Genomic DNA, 19,791 nt, shown 5'->3' on the forward strand with positions numbered 1-19,791 from the left:
CATGGCAGGAAAACCCTGTTCTAGAATCACAAATTTCAGTGCTGGTGTTTATCACGGTGGGGAAGTGAAGCTTCCCCAGCTCAGGGCTCACAAGTTCTTGGGTCAGGAGGGCTGCAGGAACTCCCAGCCTGTGCTTGGCACTGCTTTGACTGGGTTTTGTTCACTGCAACCCCATAACCTACTTTTGCAATTGTTTTTTATTTTTTTTTTACAAAGATAAGACTCTGCTTATTAATATATTAATAACCCGTTGCAGCCTGCAGCTGTGGTACTTTGTAGAAGAGAATTACCTTAAGGCTTGAGAGGGGATGCCAGGGTAGGCAGTGGCAGGGGGTTTTATTGTCACTGTTGAAGTTGCAGAAGTCAAACCCTGTGGACCAGTTTGAAAATGAGCTCCTCATGGTTTCTAGATTAGAGGTGAAGAAGCTGAGCATGAGTTTAAGCCTTTGCTGAGCTTGTACTACTTTGAATCTGAGCCATGTGCTCAGTCTAACGTGTTAAATCAATAAAAATAAGCCATTTTTTTCTTGAATGAAACTGCAGCAGTCTAAGCATTGACCCCCCTGTGAAAAGATGAGGTTTTTACAAGAGATGTGAGCTCAACACCAATTGCTGTCTGGTCATCTGAGTGCTGAGCAGCTTGGAGACAATCACACTGCTCAGGTGATGCTGAGCAAAGAGCAGCTGATCCTCCCCAGTGCCAGCTCACAGTGATGAGTGAAAATTGGAGGTTTATAGAGATACAGCTTGTGCAGGCATTGCTCTGGAGGCTCTTGGGTGGCTGGAGGCTGTTTAGAAATGGAAGGTGCCAGCTGGTGTGAGCATTGCACGTGAGGAGAGGCGAGCAGAGGCTGCCAAGCTCACGAGTAAATGAAAACTTCTCTTAGCCTAAGCTGCTTGGCAAGGTTTGGCTCTGCTTTGGGGGAAACCAGTTTGCTCTGTTAGAACATCAGGTTAGGTTTTGGAGAGAAGCAAACCAGCTGAGATTTAAAGAAATGTCATTTTCTATCCTGACCTGGGTAAATGGTTTGAAATGGTCAAGTAGCTTTTTCTGTGCTGTCACAACACATCAGCAAACATCACAAAACCTGGAATAACTGTGCCCTCTCCTTAAGCTTAGCTGCCATTCAGGAACAGTTTTGCAACTCACATAATAACAAATACTGTGTTTTGAAAAGCAAGCAGGTGGCCTCCATCAGGGAAGGCAAGGACAGTTAGTGTGTTGAAAGGAACTTAACTTGGTGTCAGCTTTGAAAAATGTGTTTTGTAAGATGAAAGCATATCAAAAGTATAACACTGAACTAGAAAAAGTTGAAGAAAATTATGAATATTTTTTTTCTCCTTGTATGTTTCACAATCAAAAGTAGGGGTTAAGATTATACAGGTAGAAAATATGCATGATCAGATTGCCTTAACACATTAACATTAACAGAGTATTTGTAGGTTAATCTTTTTTGTCAGTTCCTTCTGTCTGTCTCTCTTTTCTTTGTCTTATTTGTCTTAGGATGGTAGAAGATGTGATGTCTGTATGTTCTCTGTTGTAAGTAATTCTAAGCTAACAATTCAAATTTCCTCTTTGTTTTATGGGCTTTTTAATTTTACTTATTTATTTTGCAGCATGATCAGTTATTATTCAGCATGAAGCTTTTATGTTAATGATTTTACTTCACTTGCACATATGAAAGCTATTTTAAGTAAGATGCCTGACTGTAAATAAGTTTGCCTCATTATCTGTTGCCTATCAAAAAAGATCTTCATTTAAAAGCTATAAAGACTTTGTATCCTTGAGCTAAAATATGAAAGTTTTATTTCTACTACTGAACAACATTGTACAATCAATTTTTTGTAAATTCTGCATAAAGTGCTTGTCTTTCTTAAAGGAAAAAGTTATCCTAATTAATTACATCACCATAACTGGATAATTAATGACATTGAACACACCAATATTCAGCTGCCCAATTTATTTTCCTCTCTAGATGTGGTATTGATTTACCCTCTGCCAGTTGAAACCCACCATTAGAATTTCTGGTCAACCTTGCCATCATTGATCAGGGATGAGCTGCTGGGCAGTAATTTTTGCCACTGCATCTCAGTTCAAACATAAAGTCTTTATCAGTGAGTTTGCTGTGGTATTTTTCTCCCTTTTGTGGTGAGGAACATCAGTGGTTTTGAATAACTCTGGCAATGTTCATCAGGAGAACAGATAATTAGTTATTGCTGGCTAGAAAATATTTTTAGCCAGTTGTTAATAAAGGCAACAGTCATAATTATACACCATCATGACATAATGTGTGTTCTTCATTCCTTTTGCTTGATTGAAACCTGGGGGATTTTGGAGGGCTATGGTATCCATGCTGCCAGTCTGCACTGTGAGCTGTCAGGGGAACTGGAAGCAGAATTGCCATATTTCTGGTTGTATTTGTTTTTAAAAAGGTCTGTCGTGCCCATTTGTAATGCCACAGCTCATTCTATCATCTGGGGACCAGCATCTGCCTCAGATGGTTTTATATAGTTCATCTAAAGCAAACCAGGTTTTTCTTCCTGGTTTTTGGGGTCATTGGAGCCTAAGTTTATCACAGTTTTAATTCCCAGGTAAAGATGTGGGTTAGACCTAATTTTGGGATGTGAAACTGCAGCAGACAGAAGCTAAATCATTTCCACAGGGCCCTGGAGGGTGCCTGTGGTGGAGCAGGAATTTGAATTGCAGCTGAGCAGTAACTCTGCTCTGAGAATGTGTCAGGAGTTAGCATGAAAAATATGGCAATCCTGCTGTTCTCAGCTTTTGGGGGATGGAGGCCTGTTCCAAGTGCATGACAAAAATATGTACCCATGGCATGTTCCTCTGTGGTGCTGCTGCCTAATGGATGGGATTTTAATGGAGAAGGGCTTACAGAGGTTGCATTGTCTGTGGCTATCTCTTGCTGAGTGTGAAATGACCTGATTCTAGCTGCTATTACCATATTAACACTTTGAACTTTATTTTCAGTGATACATTTAGGGTGAAAAAATCACCAAAAAGATCCCCACTATCAGATCCTCCTTCTCAGGTAAAGTGCTGCCTTATTTTGATGCATGTAATTTGTGTTCTGAAGAGGTACAAAAAAGGAAATTTGATGAATTTAATTGTGGAACTGTATGTTTAATAACAGAAGATATTCTTGTTGTAGACTTTTAATAAGAAAGGAGATTTTTGTAAAGAATATATGCATATGTCCAAGTATAGCACAATGGGCTATTACCACAAAGCATTAACCTTTTGTCCTCTAAAAGTGTCTACACATTATATAGTAGATGTAGTATTTTCTCTGGGAATTCCAGTTAGGGGATTAGCAAATGTACTTTGGAAAGCCCTGTGTTGAGATGGAGCAAGGATATGAATAAGTATCTTCAGTCTTGTCTGAAAAACAGACTATTACTATCCACCCTAGAAATTTTAGATTAGAAACTAAATGCACCAAATTGGTGGGCTGGAAGGGAAATAGAAATAAACCAAGTGGGCTGATCTACTGATCTACCAGGAACATGTGTTGGATAGTTTGATTCTGTGTTGTAAACTGCTGGCAGGTGGTTTTCTTGGAAGAGAAGTTAACAAAAGCTGCTCTTCCACAAAGGCCTGACTGCTTTGATGTGGCACAGCTCCTTCCATGCTGCTGTTCCTCTTCCTGTTATCCATCCTGCCCTTCTATTTGTGCTGCTTGACAGCATAGAAGTGAAGAAAGGGGAGAGGGTTCATGACCTCGTGGACCTATGAGGGTTTGCTCTTATGAGGGAAGCTGAAAAACTCAGTTTTGGTAGTCAGAGACTTCAGTGGTGGGTGATGTGTGCCACTTGTGTCAAGTGCCTAACAGATTTCAGCAGCTCTGGATCTTCTTTCTTCCCTGTTATCAAAGCAGCTTTGCAATGCAAGTGTTTATCATCAAAGAGCTTAGTTATACTGGGAAAACTTGCTGCTGGTAGAGTTAGTATTTTCCATTAAGTGTTTTACACAGCACTGCGGCAGAGATTACAGAATTAAAAAGATGGCTCTGGCGGTGCAAAGGAATTCAGAGCTTGAGCTGTTCCATGTGGTAGTGAAAGATAATGGAATTAATTGGCTCTTGTTTGCTGCAGGATCCTACTCCACTGCCAACTCCAGAAACACCTCCTGTCATCTCCACGGTGGTTCACGCCACGGACGAGGAGAAGCTGGCGTCCTCCGTGACGGGGCAGAAGTGGAGCTGCATGACCGTGGAGCTGAGCACGGACAAGCAGGACTACCCACAGCCCTCTGACCTGTCCACCTTCGTCAACGAGAGCAAGTTCAGCTCTCCCACAGAGGGTACTGCCTGCTCCAGCCAGGGGCTTTCACTGAGACAGGGGTTTGCTTTGGCTGAGGGTGCTGGCCTGTGCTCTGCTGAGTGCAGACCTTACTAGAGAGCCCTAAAAATGCTGTTCTGGGGAACTGGCAAGTATGGGGAGCTGAATGTAAGACCCCAACAGTCCAGCCTTGAGTTTTCAGGAAAGAAAAGATGCTTAAAGGGAAATCAGGGCCCTTCAGAGAAGGGCTTTTACTTCCTTTGTGTGTTTGTTTTTCTAAGTGCCTTCACAGGAGAATAGGGTCTGATACTGCTCCAGAGTCACTGAACTGCTGATTCTGCCTGAGCCTTTTCCTTAACCTGCATGGGGAAAGGTCTCATGTTAAAATTCTGCTCAAATGGGTATTGCATTAATACCCATACCATGCCATCTCTCTTCCAGCTTCCTGACCTCCAAGTATCTTCATACATAAAAGTATCCAGGTTATCCCCTCTATGAGATAGTTGTCATTCATATTTCCAGATAAAATTCCCTACTAGATCAGCCTGTTAAAGTTTTTCCTGCCATACCTTCCTATGAGCAGTTGAGAGCTAAAGCTGGAGGTTTCTGTTTAGAGAACTGTCATTCCAGGTCTGTGAAATTTGGAAGAGACAGAATTAAGAAAATTTGTGTGTGGCCTTCCTTGGGGCTACCAGAGGGAATTCTGCTTTGCAACATCTGCTCCAAAGGCAGATGTTCATCTTTGTGGGTGGGAAGCATGATTGAGTTTAACTTGGCTTTAACTTTTTCTTCTTGGTCTGAATTAATTTTTTCCCCCCAACCTTTCAGTCCCTGATCCAGTCTACCATTAAATCTACTTTATGCCATTTTAGGTTGGGTCTAAATTTATTCCTGATTAAGAACTGCTAAACTTTTAGGTCAAGGTGTTTGACATCAAAAAGCAACAACAATCACAGTGCTTTTGTTCATATGCATGTGCTTGTGTGCCCTAGGCTTTTTGGAAATCTGTTGAGTATCTAAACAGATATTTCAGTCTGGATGAATTCATTTGGCTTTATTGTCTAATCATAAATGTTAGACATTGATTTCTCTGTATTTGTATTTGTATTTAAAAAATAACTTAAAGAAACACTTTTTAGAAAATTAGCCCCCCCTAAATCTGGGAAAATGGAAACTATATGGAAAAAATGGAACAAAGAATAGTGAGAGACATTCTGAAACAATCATTTTAGCTTTCAAAGTGGGTAGAAGAAAGTGAGCAAAGCTCCTAATTAAATGGTAATTGTCTTGTCTCATGTGTGCTGCATGGTACAGGCGGGGTTTCAGATTACACACTCATTATAATCAACAATACTTCCGCATTTCACATCTCTTAAAAATAATAATTTTTTCCCTTGACAGTCTTGCTCCTGCAGCTTTGAGAAATTTCTGAGTAATTTGAGTGTTATTTCCCAGTGTAGATATTTTTACCTCTCCCAGACACCCGTGTGTTACCCTGTAACCTAATACTGCTTCTGTAGAGATCCAGCCCAGCTCCTGAGTCAGTCAGTGCATCCAGCCCTCATCTGTTCCAGGCACTGCTGCCATTTTCCTGTTGCACAGACCCGAAATAAGCCATAATTATTAGCAGAAAATTCTGATGTAATCTTGCAGCTATTTGTAGGAGGAGTTGGAGGACATCACTTAGTAAGTCTGTTGTACGTGTCTATAAAAGATAACTATCTTGCTTCATGGGATATCCTGGGCTTTTCTGATTTTGAATGTCTAGAGATAACCAGAGCCTAAGATTTTGTGGGGAAGATGATGTCTGGGAGGAGGAGAGGAGAGAGAAGAATTATGCTGGAGACTCCTGAGAGCAGTGAGACGAAACAAACTGTGTTTAGCCAGCCATGTTATTCCTTTTGTTTCTACTTGGACTGTTTCCATCTGTGTCCTGCCTTTTTTTTTTTTTTTTTTTTTTTCTTTTTGTCAGCAGTGAAGTTAAATCTGTGTTGTCCCAGCAGTCAGTTTGGGTTGGGATTGCAGAGCTGCTGGCAGTGCTGCAGGCAGGTGGAGGATCCCTGTGGCTGTGCCAGCAGAGGACAGTGCTGGCACGTCTGCTGTCCCTGAGCCTGCCTGGACACTCAGGGATTGTTCTCTGGAGCATAAAGCTGCTCCATAAAGGCTCCTGGTGCACCTCACTGGGCTCTCTGTGCATAAATGGGATACTGAGAGGCAGTTTTTAAACACTTGCTGCTGTTACCTGGGATTTCAAGCTTTGTCCTGCAGTCCAGCTCCTTGTAGGGGGGTTGAATTCATCCTTCCAGTTTGGGTTTTGCTTTCACTGGGAGGAGAAGTGAATGAGAAATGATATTGCTGGTATCTGACACCAGGAGGTTGTCCATCTTGCCTAGCTCCCTATTACCATTAAAAACATATGATACTAGGAATTTAAATGTGAGAAGCCTGCTATTACAGCTTTCTCTTCACTCAACTTTTACTGTGAATATCCCCTGCCAGGTCTGAAGGTTTGTGGCTCTTCCTCTTCAGTGGTTGGTTGACAAAATATGTAACTTGTGGAATTACAGTCCTTGCCCAGTGCTTTTTATTGCTAAAAAAAAAATCAAGCATTGTAAAATCACCCTAAACCCTCTTAAAAGTTTTTTAATCAACAAAACAGGCAAGAGATTATCTTCAGGGTTATTTGTTTTTAAACATCAAGCATTTTAATGGTGGTTATCATCTTCCTAATGCAAGCCCTACTTTTCAAAAGCTACCCAAATCTAGAAGGATTTTAGCACGACTTTATCATAATGCAAATGCTAGTGTGCATTTCCTTGGGATTTATTTATAGTGGAAATCAAATTATGCAAGTGGTTTATTGAATTAAGTCATGGAAACAGAACAAAGTACAGCATTTGGGCAAATTAATTATGCTTTTAATTGTTAAATTAAGTTGTCATTGTAGGAAGTTTGCTTTTATTTTAGTGAAGAAGGTATGATCTCTTTTCCTGTGTTAGATCTCTCTGATTCTGTACCAGCTACTGGGTGACCATGGACTGGGAAGAAATGCTGGTTATTCTCTCCAGTGTAACTGGGAGATTAGAAGCAGAGAAGCAGTAAAGATTTGCATTTTTATTAAATTTTAGATTTTTTTTGTAAATCTTTATAAATCTTCCTGCCTTAGACTCTCTCTGAAAACAAAATGTGAGAACAACCCAGTAAGCTGGGCTGGTGTCTCACACCTGGTTCATGAGCATTCAGGTATTTTAGGTATCTTTTTCTTTAATATTTGTTCTGAATTAAGAGTGTGATCAACATGAAAAAATAGAAATTAATTTTTCTCAACAGCTGTTAAAATATTTTTTGAAATAAATTGGCATCAGCATTGCCATTTATTGAAAACAATGTGTTTTCTGTGATAGGATAACATTATAAGGGAAAGTTGTCTGTGCTCTGAATTACTCTGAAACTTTCTTAATATTCTGGTCCCTGGGGCAAATTAAAAAGCTGAATTTTTTTCTGGCAAGGTGATTTGCCTGAAATGTGTCAGGTTTATTGTTGAAAATGAGTGAATATTAATGCACCTTTTACTTTCTCTCTGTATTTTCTATTTTTAATATGTCCTTGGAAAGTATTGAGCAATGAGAAGAACTCTCATTTACTTCTGAGAAAAAACCCATGTCATGGCATGTATTAACACCCCTATTTTTTTTTGTTTCTGTTGCAGAATTGGAATGTGGCAACTCATATGAAATAGAATATATGGAGAAAATAGGCTCCTCTGTGCCTGTAAGTTCTCACCTCCATTTCCATTCATTTGCATTCCCTTGTCATAATATACTATCCTGATAATGCCCTCAGCCTCACCACCCTTTAAATTAATTATAATGTGCCTGCAGCAGATTTGCAAAACCAGCTCCTTGAAATTGGCATAACAGGGCTAAATTGCCTGTGCTTTGTTGTCCTGTGTCTTGTAGAGCTTGTTCCATTTCTATGATTTTATTTCTAAGCTAGCATCGCAGTAGTTATTTCTGGAGATTCAAAGTCAATCAGTATTTCCAGCAGTGCAGAGTGCAGAGCTGTCTACACCAACTGCTGAACTGTTTAAGAAACTGGGAGTAAAACATTGAAGAGGCTGGAGGGAATCAGGAGAAAAACAGAATTGGTGTGAAGTCTGGAATGCAGTGCTGTACATTATCACTTGTTTCACCTTCTTTTTAATCATGGATTTGATAACTCAGCTGGATCCAATGAGGGGATATCCACTGGAGACATTAGGAAAATCAGGCATGTGGTGCTTAAACTAGTGAGAATATTCAGTGGATATTTTAGTAACACTCTCAGCCAAGGGATGCCTCCTGCCTGACAGAACCAGGCATCTGATTAACCCCAAACTGGGAGAAGAGGAGCAATTGCAAAGAGTGAACTGTTTAGTTTTTTCTTTAATAGTTTCTTCCTGGAAGGGTCCATCTCAGTATCAGCATTACAACCCAGTATTATTAGTTTTCTGTCAACTCATTTGCTCACTGGAGGCTTCAGTGACCTGAATTAACTTTAATGGAGAATGGTTGAATTGCTTAATGAGTTTCTCTTTCCCTGTTGCCAGCAGGATGATAGCACCCCGAAGAAGCAGTCCTTGTACCTAATGTTTGATGCCCAGCAGGAGAGCCCAGTGAAATCACCTCCCATCAGATTGTCTGACTCCACATCTCCCTGCTCAGGGTAGGTCACTGTGAGCAATGCAAGAGGGTGTCAGGGGTGTGGGTGACCCTCAGAGCACGTACACAGGCACTTCTTCCTCTCTCTGCCTCTGTGCTGCCAAGTTATTTGTATAAAAATAGATTCCCATCTGTGTACACATATGATAGAGAACAGAGGGCAAAGATACACAAGTTACATGATGGAATAAGGACATGTATTTCTCCTTCACATTCTAACTAAACAGTCACAGTGGCAACTGTTTTACAGGACAGTGGCCTCCTACTTAAAAGGTTTTTCCTCAGATACTGAGGTAATTTTCACATTAATCTAGATTTCTGTTAATTGCAGGTTTTCACTTGGCTTTTCCTGGATACATTTTCTGAACGAGGGCTCTTATTCATAAGACCAGGATGTGGGAGTTGTGTTTACTTCAATAATTTTGCTTGTCAAGGACATCTGTTCTTGTTAGTAAGAGTTGTGTTTTGGGAGAGAGGTAGGTCACAGTGAGAAAGGGGTAAAAAGGCAAGTGAGAAATACTGAAGAAATGTGACATTTCTGATGGAACTGGTTTTATTTTGGTGCATTGCTTTGAAAGGATATTGCAAAGTGTTACGAGATATAATGATGTAGAATTGAGTTGAAACAATGTGTGTGTAAATATATTTATATATATACACATACACATGAAAGTGATGAAGAGGACTTGCTCAGCTGTTACCAGAAGCAGAATTGTGAAGGCCTTGTGCTCCACCCTGAAAACACGTACACAATCTTTTTGCAGGTCAAGTTTTGAAGACCCTGAAGGCCAGCAGTCTTCTGGCATGAAAATACCACACCCAGCTTCCCGAGTGCTAGCTGCCAGCCAAGAGGCACATTTACAGTCCTCTGACAAGGGCAAGCAGAAAGAGCTGGAGCCCATGACTCTAGGAACAACTCCAGAGGCTATTGAAATTGTAAGTCCTGTATGATGAGAGTTTGGGAATCATTTTTCTCCAGAAATCTTGCATTTTGCTTTTGGCCCGAACAACTTGGGCAAAATCTCTGTTGCTTATTCAGCCTCCTCTTTACCCTTCAGACATCTCCTGAAGACTCCTTTGTCTCTGCTGATGCTCTTCTCAATAGGATATCTAAGAAAGCCTCAATATGTGATCAGCCTGAATATCTAGATCCTGACCTAGCAGAAAAGAACCCCCCAGTATTTGCTCAAAAACTTCAGGTTTGTAGCAGAATTATAAATACCATTTTTCTTTCTATTTGTCCATACACAGGCAAGGGAATGCTTTGCCTCATCTGAAAAGGGTGGAGGGAGGCTTGGAGGGGATGTGGAAAAGAATTAAAATAATTTTTTAATTCTTTCCAAAGTAACTCTCCCTTTCAAAGCCTTGAGGAACAAAGATATTTTCATTTAACTCGTAATTCAAATAATACATGACTTTAAATTTAATCAACACCTATCCTGTACCTCTACTGTGTGTATTTTCCAGAAGCCTTTTTAAAGCAAATTTTTTAAGCTTGAACACAGGACTTGTTGTGTGGAGAGTTGTCTTGACACCTGGCCTTAGTAAGTCTGTATGTATAGACTCATTTTTTGAGATTCAGGACCTAATTCTGCTGAAATTAAAATCAGGCTTTGTTTTCCTTGCAATTTCTCTAATGCAGAATTTGGCATGGTTTCTTCTAGGAAAAGCAAATGGATCTGCAGAGCAGTTCCGTATGTCAGGGCATATTTTCTGGAATATTTACAGTCAAATTTTAAAATAGCAAGGGTTGAACTGAGACCAGCATGTAGCATAAATTCACATAGAATGGAAATGAAAGGAGAGGAGTCTGTGATTAAACAGCTTTAGCTTCAGAAAACATTTATTTCACATGAAGCATTGTTCATACTGATCACCTAATAAAAATTATTTGTCTGTACAGCTACCTCAAAACTAACCAAGCCCTGGTGTTTGGTATCACCATGAGAGGAATTCGGGGTGTTTGTCACCCAGGGATTGTCCAAATTACACGTTAAAATTTAGCAATCCATTTTTGAGTATGTCAACCATTTTTACCATGTTCTTACTCCATTTTTTTTCCCTGTGGGGGGCCTCCCCACCAAACCCTTGGACAGGAGGAGCTAGAGTTTGCTGCCATGAGGATAGAAGCGCTGAAGTTAGCCAGGCAGATTGCCCTCTCCTCTTTGCGCTCCAAGGTACCTGCTTTGTGCCTGCCCTGTGTGTGTGAGTGTGCACAGCCTGGGGAGCCGAGTGCTGCTTGTCCTGGGGCTCCCTGGGGTCACCAGGAGCATGCTGGCAGCAGAGCTGACACAGAAATGCTGTCACCCCACTCACACCCCAATTAACAACAGGCAAGAAGCAGCAGCAGCGTTCCTTCCACGGGGATGGATTCTGCAGTCCAGGTAGCTGTTTGTCATTTCTCTAAAGCAAGATTTGTCCTGAAATATTGGTGGTGAAGAATACCAGGCCTGCTTTGGCCACAAGGACATTTTGTCTTCTGCTGGTATTTTCAGCTTGAAGTCAGACTCCTTTGACCCTTAATGTTTGGAATTGAGGAATTCAGTTGCCCTTGCCCTCAGGCATCTGAAGAAAGGGACTGCAGCAGGGTTGGAAGGGCTACAGAACTCCCAAAGAAAAAAGGCCTCACAACACAATGTCTTTATTCATAAAGATCTAAATCTTACTTTTTTTCATTGCTACTTCCAGGTCATGCTGGCTAGTTGTGCCTCAGAGTGATGCTTTGCACTGCTGTAGGGATGCACATGGAACTCACTGTGTTTGGAAAGCCAGAAAACATTAATATTAGTGGCTTTCTTGGGAAAGGGTATCAGCTGAATGGGATGCTGAGGGGGTGGCAGTGTCCTGCTGCAATGAGACATTTCATTCCAAATGAAGAGAAAGTGCTTCTGAAATGTTCTTCTCCAGTGACTTTAGTCCTGTTGTACTGCACATTAATAAGTCAGCAGCAAGTCTTTTGCCCAATCCTAAATCATCTAGAATTCATTGCATCACAACAGTATTTGAGCTGGCTACAGGTAGAATTTCTTGGTGCTTAAAAGATCAGTTATTAAGTTGCTACTTCATAAAAGTAAAGATTTTTTTTAACATTCACTAAGGTAAACACATTACTCACAGATTTAAGAGTGTTTTACAGTATGTGGTTACAGTCTTTTATTTAATTAAGAAAAACATGCTGTTGTCTTCATTAGAAGGACTAACCAAGCAGTTATTAATGGTGACAAAGCCCCACGTTGGTCCAGGCACAGCAATGCTTGTAGATCATGTTAGTGTCATGTTAGGCTGGGAAGGACTTTTGTCCTTGCATAGCTTTGCTATTTCAGTAGGAGGTTGCTGGTGTGAAATTAGCCTATGATGACACCCCTTGTGACCTACAGTGACTGATGGCCTGGATTAAGTAGAACAGAAACCAGCAGATGACTGCAGTGACTTAAATTTGGATGCTCCTGGCAGAATTCCCTTCTGGATGGCTGGCCTCAGTTCTTTCCTGAAGGCTGTATAATTGCATTTAACACTTGCTAAACGATGACTAGATGGGTAACAAGAACAGGATGATAAATAAAGGCAGAAGCACTTACTACGATAAATTAGGCCACCTAAAATAAAGATTAAATAGAAGCATTTTGTGCTAGCACTAGGAGTGAGAATAATGTGCAGTTTGTTCTCAGGCAGAGGGGAATTATTTGGCCACTCCCAAATTTCTTGTCACAGACTTAAACAACAGCAGGATCAGTCACCTACTTCTGCATTGCCAAGTATTTCTGTCCTCCAGTGTTGAGGTGAATTAATACTTTTGCATTGAATAGAGGTAATTTTTTAGTAGGTGCAGCTTGAGTAGGGTTTGTGTCCAGAAACCTGTGAATGCTGAGGTGATGGAGAGTAGGATGCTGAGATAGAATCCAAGGAAAATAGAAACTGAGAGGAAAGGCATGGGCAAAAATGGGATTAGTGCATTACAGCTTTGTGGGCTCTCATGGTGGTAGAGGAGAATTATTTCCTTCAAACAGCAATGCCATTGATTTTAGCAAAAATTTGCAGGCAGAAAACTTCTGCTTAGGTTTTCCTTGCCTTTCCATGTATTTGCAAGCACAAGTAGGTCTCACTTTGCTTGCACTGACCTGTCTGCTCACACATTAATTGAAAGAGTCCATCATTCCATGCACACCCAGACAACATTTCAGGGGCTTGGAAAGGGCAGCCTCATTTTCAGCTAAACACACATTCCTCTAACTGCTGTGATAAAAACTAGTTTTCATTTTCATTCCATTTCTCTATTTTCTTCCTCTCTGACCTCCTGGAAGCGAGATAACTGCAGCTGGTTAATAGATGTGCATTTGTTTCCCTTCTGGTCAGATATCTGATTTCTGTGAAAGGTGCTGGGAAGAGAAGCATGTTGAGCTCTCAAATATTTACTCTAAGATTGCGGTGACCTACATTTTGTAGTAATTCCCCTGAAGACTCTAATCTTTCTGTGCGAGGTTTAGTGACTTACAAATCCCTGTGCTGATTATTACCCCAATTAACTGCTTACCTTCTCAGCAATTAGGTGCTAAAGCATTATTATTGGGTTATTTTGGGTAATACCATCATCCTGTTGATCAGGTGCTGTTATTTTCCTGGGGTAGGAATATTTTTCAGGCAGCAAATAACAGTTACTGAGTGATGCATCAGTTAGGAGCTGTGTAAAATTTGCTTTTGAAGTGAAACCATGATGACTTTTACTGTTTACTCCTGCCAGAGAGCCCAGCTGTGACTTGTGCAGGGTGTGTCCAGAGTTAGGGCAACACTGGTTGAACCACTACCACAAGCATTTCTGCTCAGTGGTAAAATTCCAGGAGATTTTATGGACATTTTTGGAAATTTTAAGCTGTTCTGTATGTCATTATTGCTATTGTTTTGTACAATTTACTCAAATGCAAAGAGAACTAGAGAAAACATAACTGTATTAATGAGATGTTCTGCAGTATATAAAAATACCTGTAAGTATGTTTTAAATTCTCTACATGTCTTTTGCTTTAGAAATTGTCATCCTCCCAGCAGTTACTTTGACATGATTTTATATGAGCTTGTAAAAAGTTTGCATTTCTTCTTGGCATAATGAATATTTTCCAGCAATCTCTTTATGAGATCCAGCAAATTAAGCTGCAGGAGGCTTTTGAAATGTGACAGATGCAGTTCAACAGATCGATCTGAGGGGTGGCCTTTCTTTTGAGGACAGCTTTGATGATCTAATGGCTCTTTTTTAGCTCTCAGTTATTCCTGTCTTGTGATTAAGGAGGGGCTAAAGCCCTTTTTTTTTTTTTTTTTTTTTTTGTTATGCATTTACAGAGGTGTCTGAGCTGGTATCCCAGGTGTATTTTTTTCCTGTATAGTTATTTTACATTGGGAGATACTTTTCAGAGCACAGGCTATGCAGTTTTGACAGATATTGGAATGCTTTTTCTGCTGGTAGGAAAATCCATCAAGTTTGAGCTTGCATCTCCTAATTCTGCTGGAATTGATCCTTATTTTGGGTGTTCATGTTAATGGTGGCAAAAGCAGAGATGGGATAGTCTGCTCCATAAATCCTAGAAGTAAGAGTGAATTGACTCCCAAGTTTAAAAACAAAAAGTACCAAGCAAATTAGGAGAATCTTCTGTAAATAAAGATGCAGTGAGGTATTGTGTAAGTACTGTTTAGATTATTCTTGCTCTAATTAAATTTTCTTGCCTAGTCTTCTAATGTTGTTAGTGTTTCTTCATGTTCTCTACAGATGTGATATCCTGAACATCTGGTCCTGTGTGCATTGTATATAATTTTTAATACAGGTTCTCCAGTCAGGTGTGATACGAGAATTCCCAAGGGATTACAACAAGATTAACAGTTTGGAGACTTTCTGTGATCCAGGGCAGTGTGAGAAGAGCTCTGAGGAAGTGAATGTTTTATGGGAAAGCATCTGGCAAACTTCCCTTTAACAGTGTTGAGACAAGAATATGTGATGTTGAAATTAATGAGGACTGAACCTTGATCCAGACATTATCTACTCCCTTTCACATTTCTGTGCTTCAGTCACTAGAGCACTAGAGTGACTCTGCTAATTTCTTTAAAAAAAATACAAACAAAACAACTGAAACAAAACCATGCCACCCTCTTTTACAGCAAAATACAAGAAAATAGTTATTTTCTCTTTTATGCAAAAAAATAATTGAGATACTCTTCATTACTATTCTTAATTATTGCAGATAAAGCCTGAAGGCTTAGGTACAGCATTAGTGAACTTGAAGGAACAGAATAAATTTTTTTATAAAAGTAAACTGGAAAAATACAATATCCCCTTTTCAGCTGCAAGGAAATGCTACACCAAGAAAACAGGATGTGAATATCCATTTCCATCAGTGGATGGAAAAAGTCATTGATCAGCCTGACTTTCCTCCCCACTCCTGCTCCAGCCCTTGTGATGGGGACTTGGCAGTGCCCAGAGCAGCTGTGGCTGCTTCTGGATCCCTGGAAGTGCCCAAGGCCAGGCTGGACAGGGCTTGGATTAGCCTGGGACAGTGGAAGGTGTCCCTGCCCATGGCAGGGGTGGCACTGGATGAGCTTCAAGGTCTCTTCCAACTGAAACCATTCTGGGTTCTGTGAACTATCCTTTGTAATCTCAGTTTTAATGTGCTGTAGCTTGGGTTGTTTGCATCGAGAGTTGTTTGTGAGACATTTCCTGCATCTCAGTGTCCTGTTCTTTGCTCTTCTCATTTCACATGCTGCTCTCCCCTATTTAATCTGGGCTGCTGACCTGGGCAAAATTGACAGCTGCAAAAAAAGCCTCATTTAACTGACTAATTGCATGCTGGACACCAGTGGGGCAGCAGTGTCACCTGCATAGTCACACTTTTTATGTGGTATTCTTTGTGTAGATGCCATGTAGTGACAGGCCCAGCCTAAGAAAGTGAGATGTCCTCTTGCTTCTGGTTTCTTGATTCATTTTTATGGAAGCAGAATTCCCCTTAATGAGCTTTCTGCCTTCAAATCTGGTTCCTTCTGCTGATGTGCATTTCTTGTGGATGTCGTGGTGAAAAGCATTGCATTTTTTAAGACCTTAAAATATTGATGGAAAAGTGCTGGCTTTATTTTCTCTCTATAAAGGTAATATGATTCTTTCTCTTGATGCTTCTTATGGACCTTAAATATATATTTTATGATTGCTGAATTCAGAGCTCCTTGTCAGTGTTACCGCTGTTGCAATTTAGAGAACTCTAACCCTAGCACCACACTCAGAAAACCCGTGAGCTAAACCTCTATTTAATGGTTCTTTTCTTTGTATTTAAAAAACCAAACACACAGAGAGAGGCTGCTATCCCAGCAGATGTTTCCATCTCCAAAAGTGCACTGTACTCCCGCATCGGCGCCTCGGACGCCGAGAGCACCGCGGCTCTGCTCTACCCCCAGCAGGACTTGGACTCTGCCCTCCGGCTCGCCAGAGCAGAGGTAACTGTCCCACAGGTTGGGAAAGGGAAAACTTGCCCCTTGTGCTTCCCTTCTTGCCTGTTTTCTCCCAAATGCTTTATGCTGTGATCACTTGGTCTGTTCTTGGAACCATCCTCAGCCACGCTAGGCAAAAGGTGCTACGCTGAACGTTTTGCTTGTTTTACATGTGTGAAAAGCAGATATGATATAAAAATAAACCCCAGGTGTATGCTGTGCATTTTGACATTGCTATATAATTATATAAAAAGGTAAGCTACTTGAAATAGGAATAAAATGATGTATTTTACAAACCTATTTATTGTATTAGTGTGGCTAGCAAGGGCAATAAAAAAATGGATGTAATCCAGTGGAGTTTTTCCCCTTTGTTTTCTGTTTCAGATTGTGGCCAAGGAAAGGGAAGTATCTGAGTGGAAAGAGAAATACGAAGAAAGCAGAAGGGAAGTGATGGAAATGAGGTGGGTTGTTAACTTGATCACTCTGTCAGCCTCATCTCAGCCTGTGGGTAGTACACAGAGTACCATGTTCATACAGTTGTTTTGCTTAGCTGAATTTGCTTCATTATTTTTAACTTCAGGCTTTGCATTGATCTAGTGTTAATTCACTCTTCACAAGTAGTTTAGTTTGAGAAAAGGAAAGAATGTAGGGGAGAATGTGCAGGTTTGCAGATAGTTAGGAGTAGTACAGGCTGCCTCCAGAACAGGTTGTTCAGCAATAGAAATCAAACCAGTGTCTGTAGAAAAGCATTTCTTGTAAAGAACCATTCTGGACCTTAAGTGTTGGCTTTTAAGGAGATTCTACACCTTTTTCTTTGAACTAATATGCCTTTTTAATTACTGCACACACTAAGGTTGATTTTAGTTAAGCAGTAGTTCTCTTGACTTTTGCTCTCTTGTTGCATTTGAGAGCTGACAGAAGGACCTGGAGCTTTTCAGTTTGTTCTGGTTGTATCTGTTCTATTTCTATGCCAACCTGTTTCTATTACATTAAATATCTGTCTACTGGAACATGGTTTGACCTTCCTTTCCAGCCCAGGTCCTACCACTTGCAAGGATGACAACGAAATCCCTGTAGTGGATGATGTGAGCAGTGCTGTTTAAAGAAGCACTGATGCCTTCCATTCAGTCAGTTGAAAGGTTCACCTTTGCTTTCTTTTTTGAGTTTGTAGGACCATAAGAAGGACAAAGCAATGAGCTTGGCCTGCTCATTGACCTGAATCTGAGAAAGAGAATGCAAAAGAGAATCTGTAAAATACTTCATGGAGTCTTTAAAGCTTCTTATTTCCTACCTTCATAAATGAGAAAAAATGGTCCCCCCTCTTAACTCATAAATAGAAGGAAACTGTCAGATTATTTTAGCATCCCTCCTGTAAATAATAATGTATATAATTACTTCTGAGATTGAATTTTCTTTAAAATCCCTTCTGTTCTAGTGCCAGCTTCTTCCCAAAATGAAGGGTTTCAGTGATTTAAAGCTAAATTCTGTATCTAGTGATGACCTACATAAGCAATTGCTTATATCCAGGAAAACTGTGCTTAGGGAAGGAGAGTAGAAGGGAACTGCAGTGCAGAGCTCCACAAACACTTGCATGGATGCCAGGAATTGCACATGGCAGATTGGAATAGTGGCAGCACAGGGCTCTGAGCCAAAGCATCTTAAGAGAAGCATCTGCAAAAGGCAAGAGCAGCCTCTTTATTTCTATTTTGCCACCTCCCAGTGCCCAGCTGAGTTCTCTCACCTCCCTTGTGCTCTGTTGGGATGGGGAACAAAGCCCTGAAATGCTTAATGAGGAGAAACAGAGCAGAGTGGCTGTGAGCAGTCAAACCCAGGGAGCAAAACAAGGAGGGAACAAAATGAGGGATTGTAAGGAATGTCTCAGTGTGCAGCTCACACTCAAGTGTGGTGCTTGGTCTGTTCTGTATCTGCTGGCTGCCAATGGGCACTGCCAGCCTTTCCCCTCATGCAAGGAGAGCCAGGGAGACACAGGGCAGCTGGCACACTGTAGATCTGCACCTTCATCTTCCACACAGTAATTTGTTTGTGTGTCTCTCCACTCTCCATAAAGCCTGACTTGAAAAAAAAAACCCAAAAAACACAATAAGCAAGCCAGATTTCCTACAGGCACATGCCTGGAACGTGTGGATGAAAGGAAAAAATCTGGCTAATATTGTCACAAAATGATAAATACACATATGTGCACAAAGAAAGATTTCTCTTGGAAGTTTAAATGTTCAAGCAGTCCATGTGTGGTAAATTAGAGATGTGTCAATGAGATATGACATAATGATAAGCAGGGAGTGAAGGGATTATTTAGAGTTGAAAGCACAAAAGCATCACTTCCCAGAGAAGCAGAAGCAATGCTCCTGTACCCATGTCCTGCATACTGTTGCTGGAATATCCTGAATTAATCTAAATTTCCAGGAAAAGATCAGTTGGAGGAAATTCCACTCCAGAGAACAGAAGCCAGAATGAGGTTTAATAATGCAGGAGCTATCGAAGAGCTGAACCACAGTGGGCTCTGCCATAATCCAAGAGTCTAACCAGAGGCAGGCAAGAAATACTTAATTATGGTTATTTGGAGGTCTGATTAATTATGACTCTGTAAGGGGAGATGACCTCTGAGACCCTTTGTAGCCCTGGATTCTGGTGTTTTTGTGCCTTACAAATGTGCAGCCAGTGAACAGACTGAGTGTCTCAAGTGCCAACACTGAAGCCTATGTAATGTGTCAGCCTGGATTAAGATGTGCCCTCCCAAAGAGGAATGATGTGGCAGCATCCTTTGGCTCCTCAGCTGCAATGACCATTATTTGGGCTGCTTGACTGAAAGAGGCCTTTGACATGAATCTGGAGCAAATTCTTCCCTGGGAAGTGCTGCAGTGTTGTAATGTTGTGTTCCTTACCCTGAGCACCCTGAGTCCTTGGCTTCCTTTTCTTGGATGATAAAACTTCCTAAAGGTGCCTCGTGGCACAAGGATATGACAAAGCTTTAAAACCCTCATTGCTTACAGCAGGTTTTTGAGGTAATCTGCTTTGAACATGAAAGCAAACCCTTCCTTTTAGAGCAAAATCCTTGCTGTTATCTTTGCTCTCCAAAGTGTAATTTATGGTTGAAAGGAGAAATCCCAGTGCTTGGGGGCAGAGCCCCTGCTGAGTGCTCTGCAGGACCAGGGCAGGGGAGAGCTGCTGACCTTAGGGCCAGGTGCCTTTCTCAGGGCTCTGGGCTCTGTCTGTGATGCAGATTTGAGGCAGTTCTGGAGTTTTTGTGGTAGTTTTTGGGAACTCTGCAAGTTTCTCCTTCCCTTACTGACTTTAATGTCAGGTTTTTCCCACATCCTTT

The 19,791-nt window shown here is 40.9% G+C and overlaps 1 protein-coding gene across 12 annotated transcripts in view; it reads left to right on the forward strand.

Annotated features, from left to right (window-relative positions):
• Positions 1–19,791, forward strand: part of TACC2 (transforming acidic coiled-coil containing protein 2) — a 124,392-nt gene that overhangs the window by 96,114 nt on the left and 8,487 nt on the right. For 3 of the 12 annotated variants that reach the window (XM_056494411.1, XM_056494412.1, XM_056494420.1), the window contains 10 exons: positions 1,505–1,540; positions 2,987–3,047; positions 4,111–4,318; positions 8,006–8,067; positions 8,885–9,000; positions 9,761–9,932; positions 10,055–10,195; positions 11,093–11,173; positions 16,314–16,457; positions 16,836–16,912. In XM_056494411.1, coding sequence (XP_056350386.1) covers positions 1,505–1,540; positions 2,987–3,047; positions 4,111–4,318; positions 8,006–8,067; positions 8,885–9,000; positions 9,761–9,932; positions 10,055–10,195; positions 11,093–11,173; positions 16,314–16,457; positions 16,836–16,912 — 1,098 coding nt within the window. The remainder of the gene's footprint in view (positions 1–1,504; positions 1,541–2,986; positions 3,048–4,110; positions 4,319–8,005; positions 8,068–8,884; positions 9,001–9,760; positions 9,933–10,054; positions 10,196–11,092; positions 11,174–16,313; positions 16,458–16,835; positions 16,913–19,791) is intronic. The other 9 variants (XM_056494414.1, XM_056494421.1, XM_056494419.1 and 6 more) reach the window with 7 other exon arrangements.

Source organism: Oenanthe melanoleuca, chromosome 6, assembly GCF_029582105.1.
Source record: "Oenanthe melanoleuca isolate GR-GAL-2019-014 chromosome 6, OMel1.0, whole genome shotgun sequence".
In the NCBI taxonomy this organism is placed as follows: Eukaryota; Metazoa; Chordata; class Aves; order Passeriformes; family Muscicapidae; genus Oenanthe; species Oenanthe melanoleuca.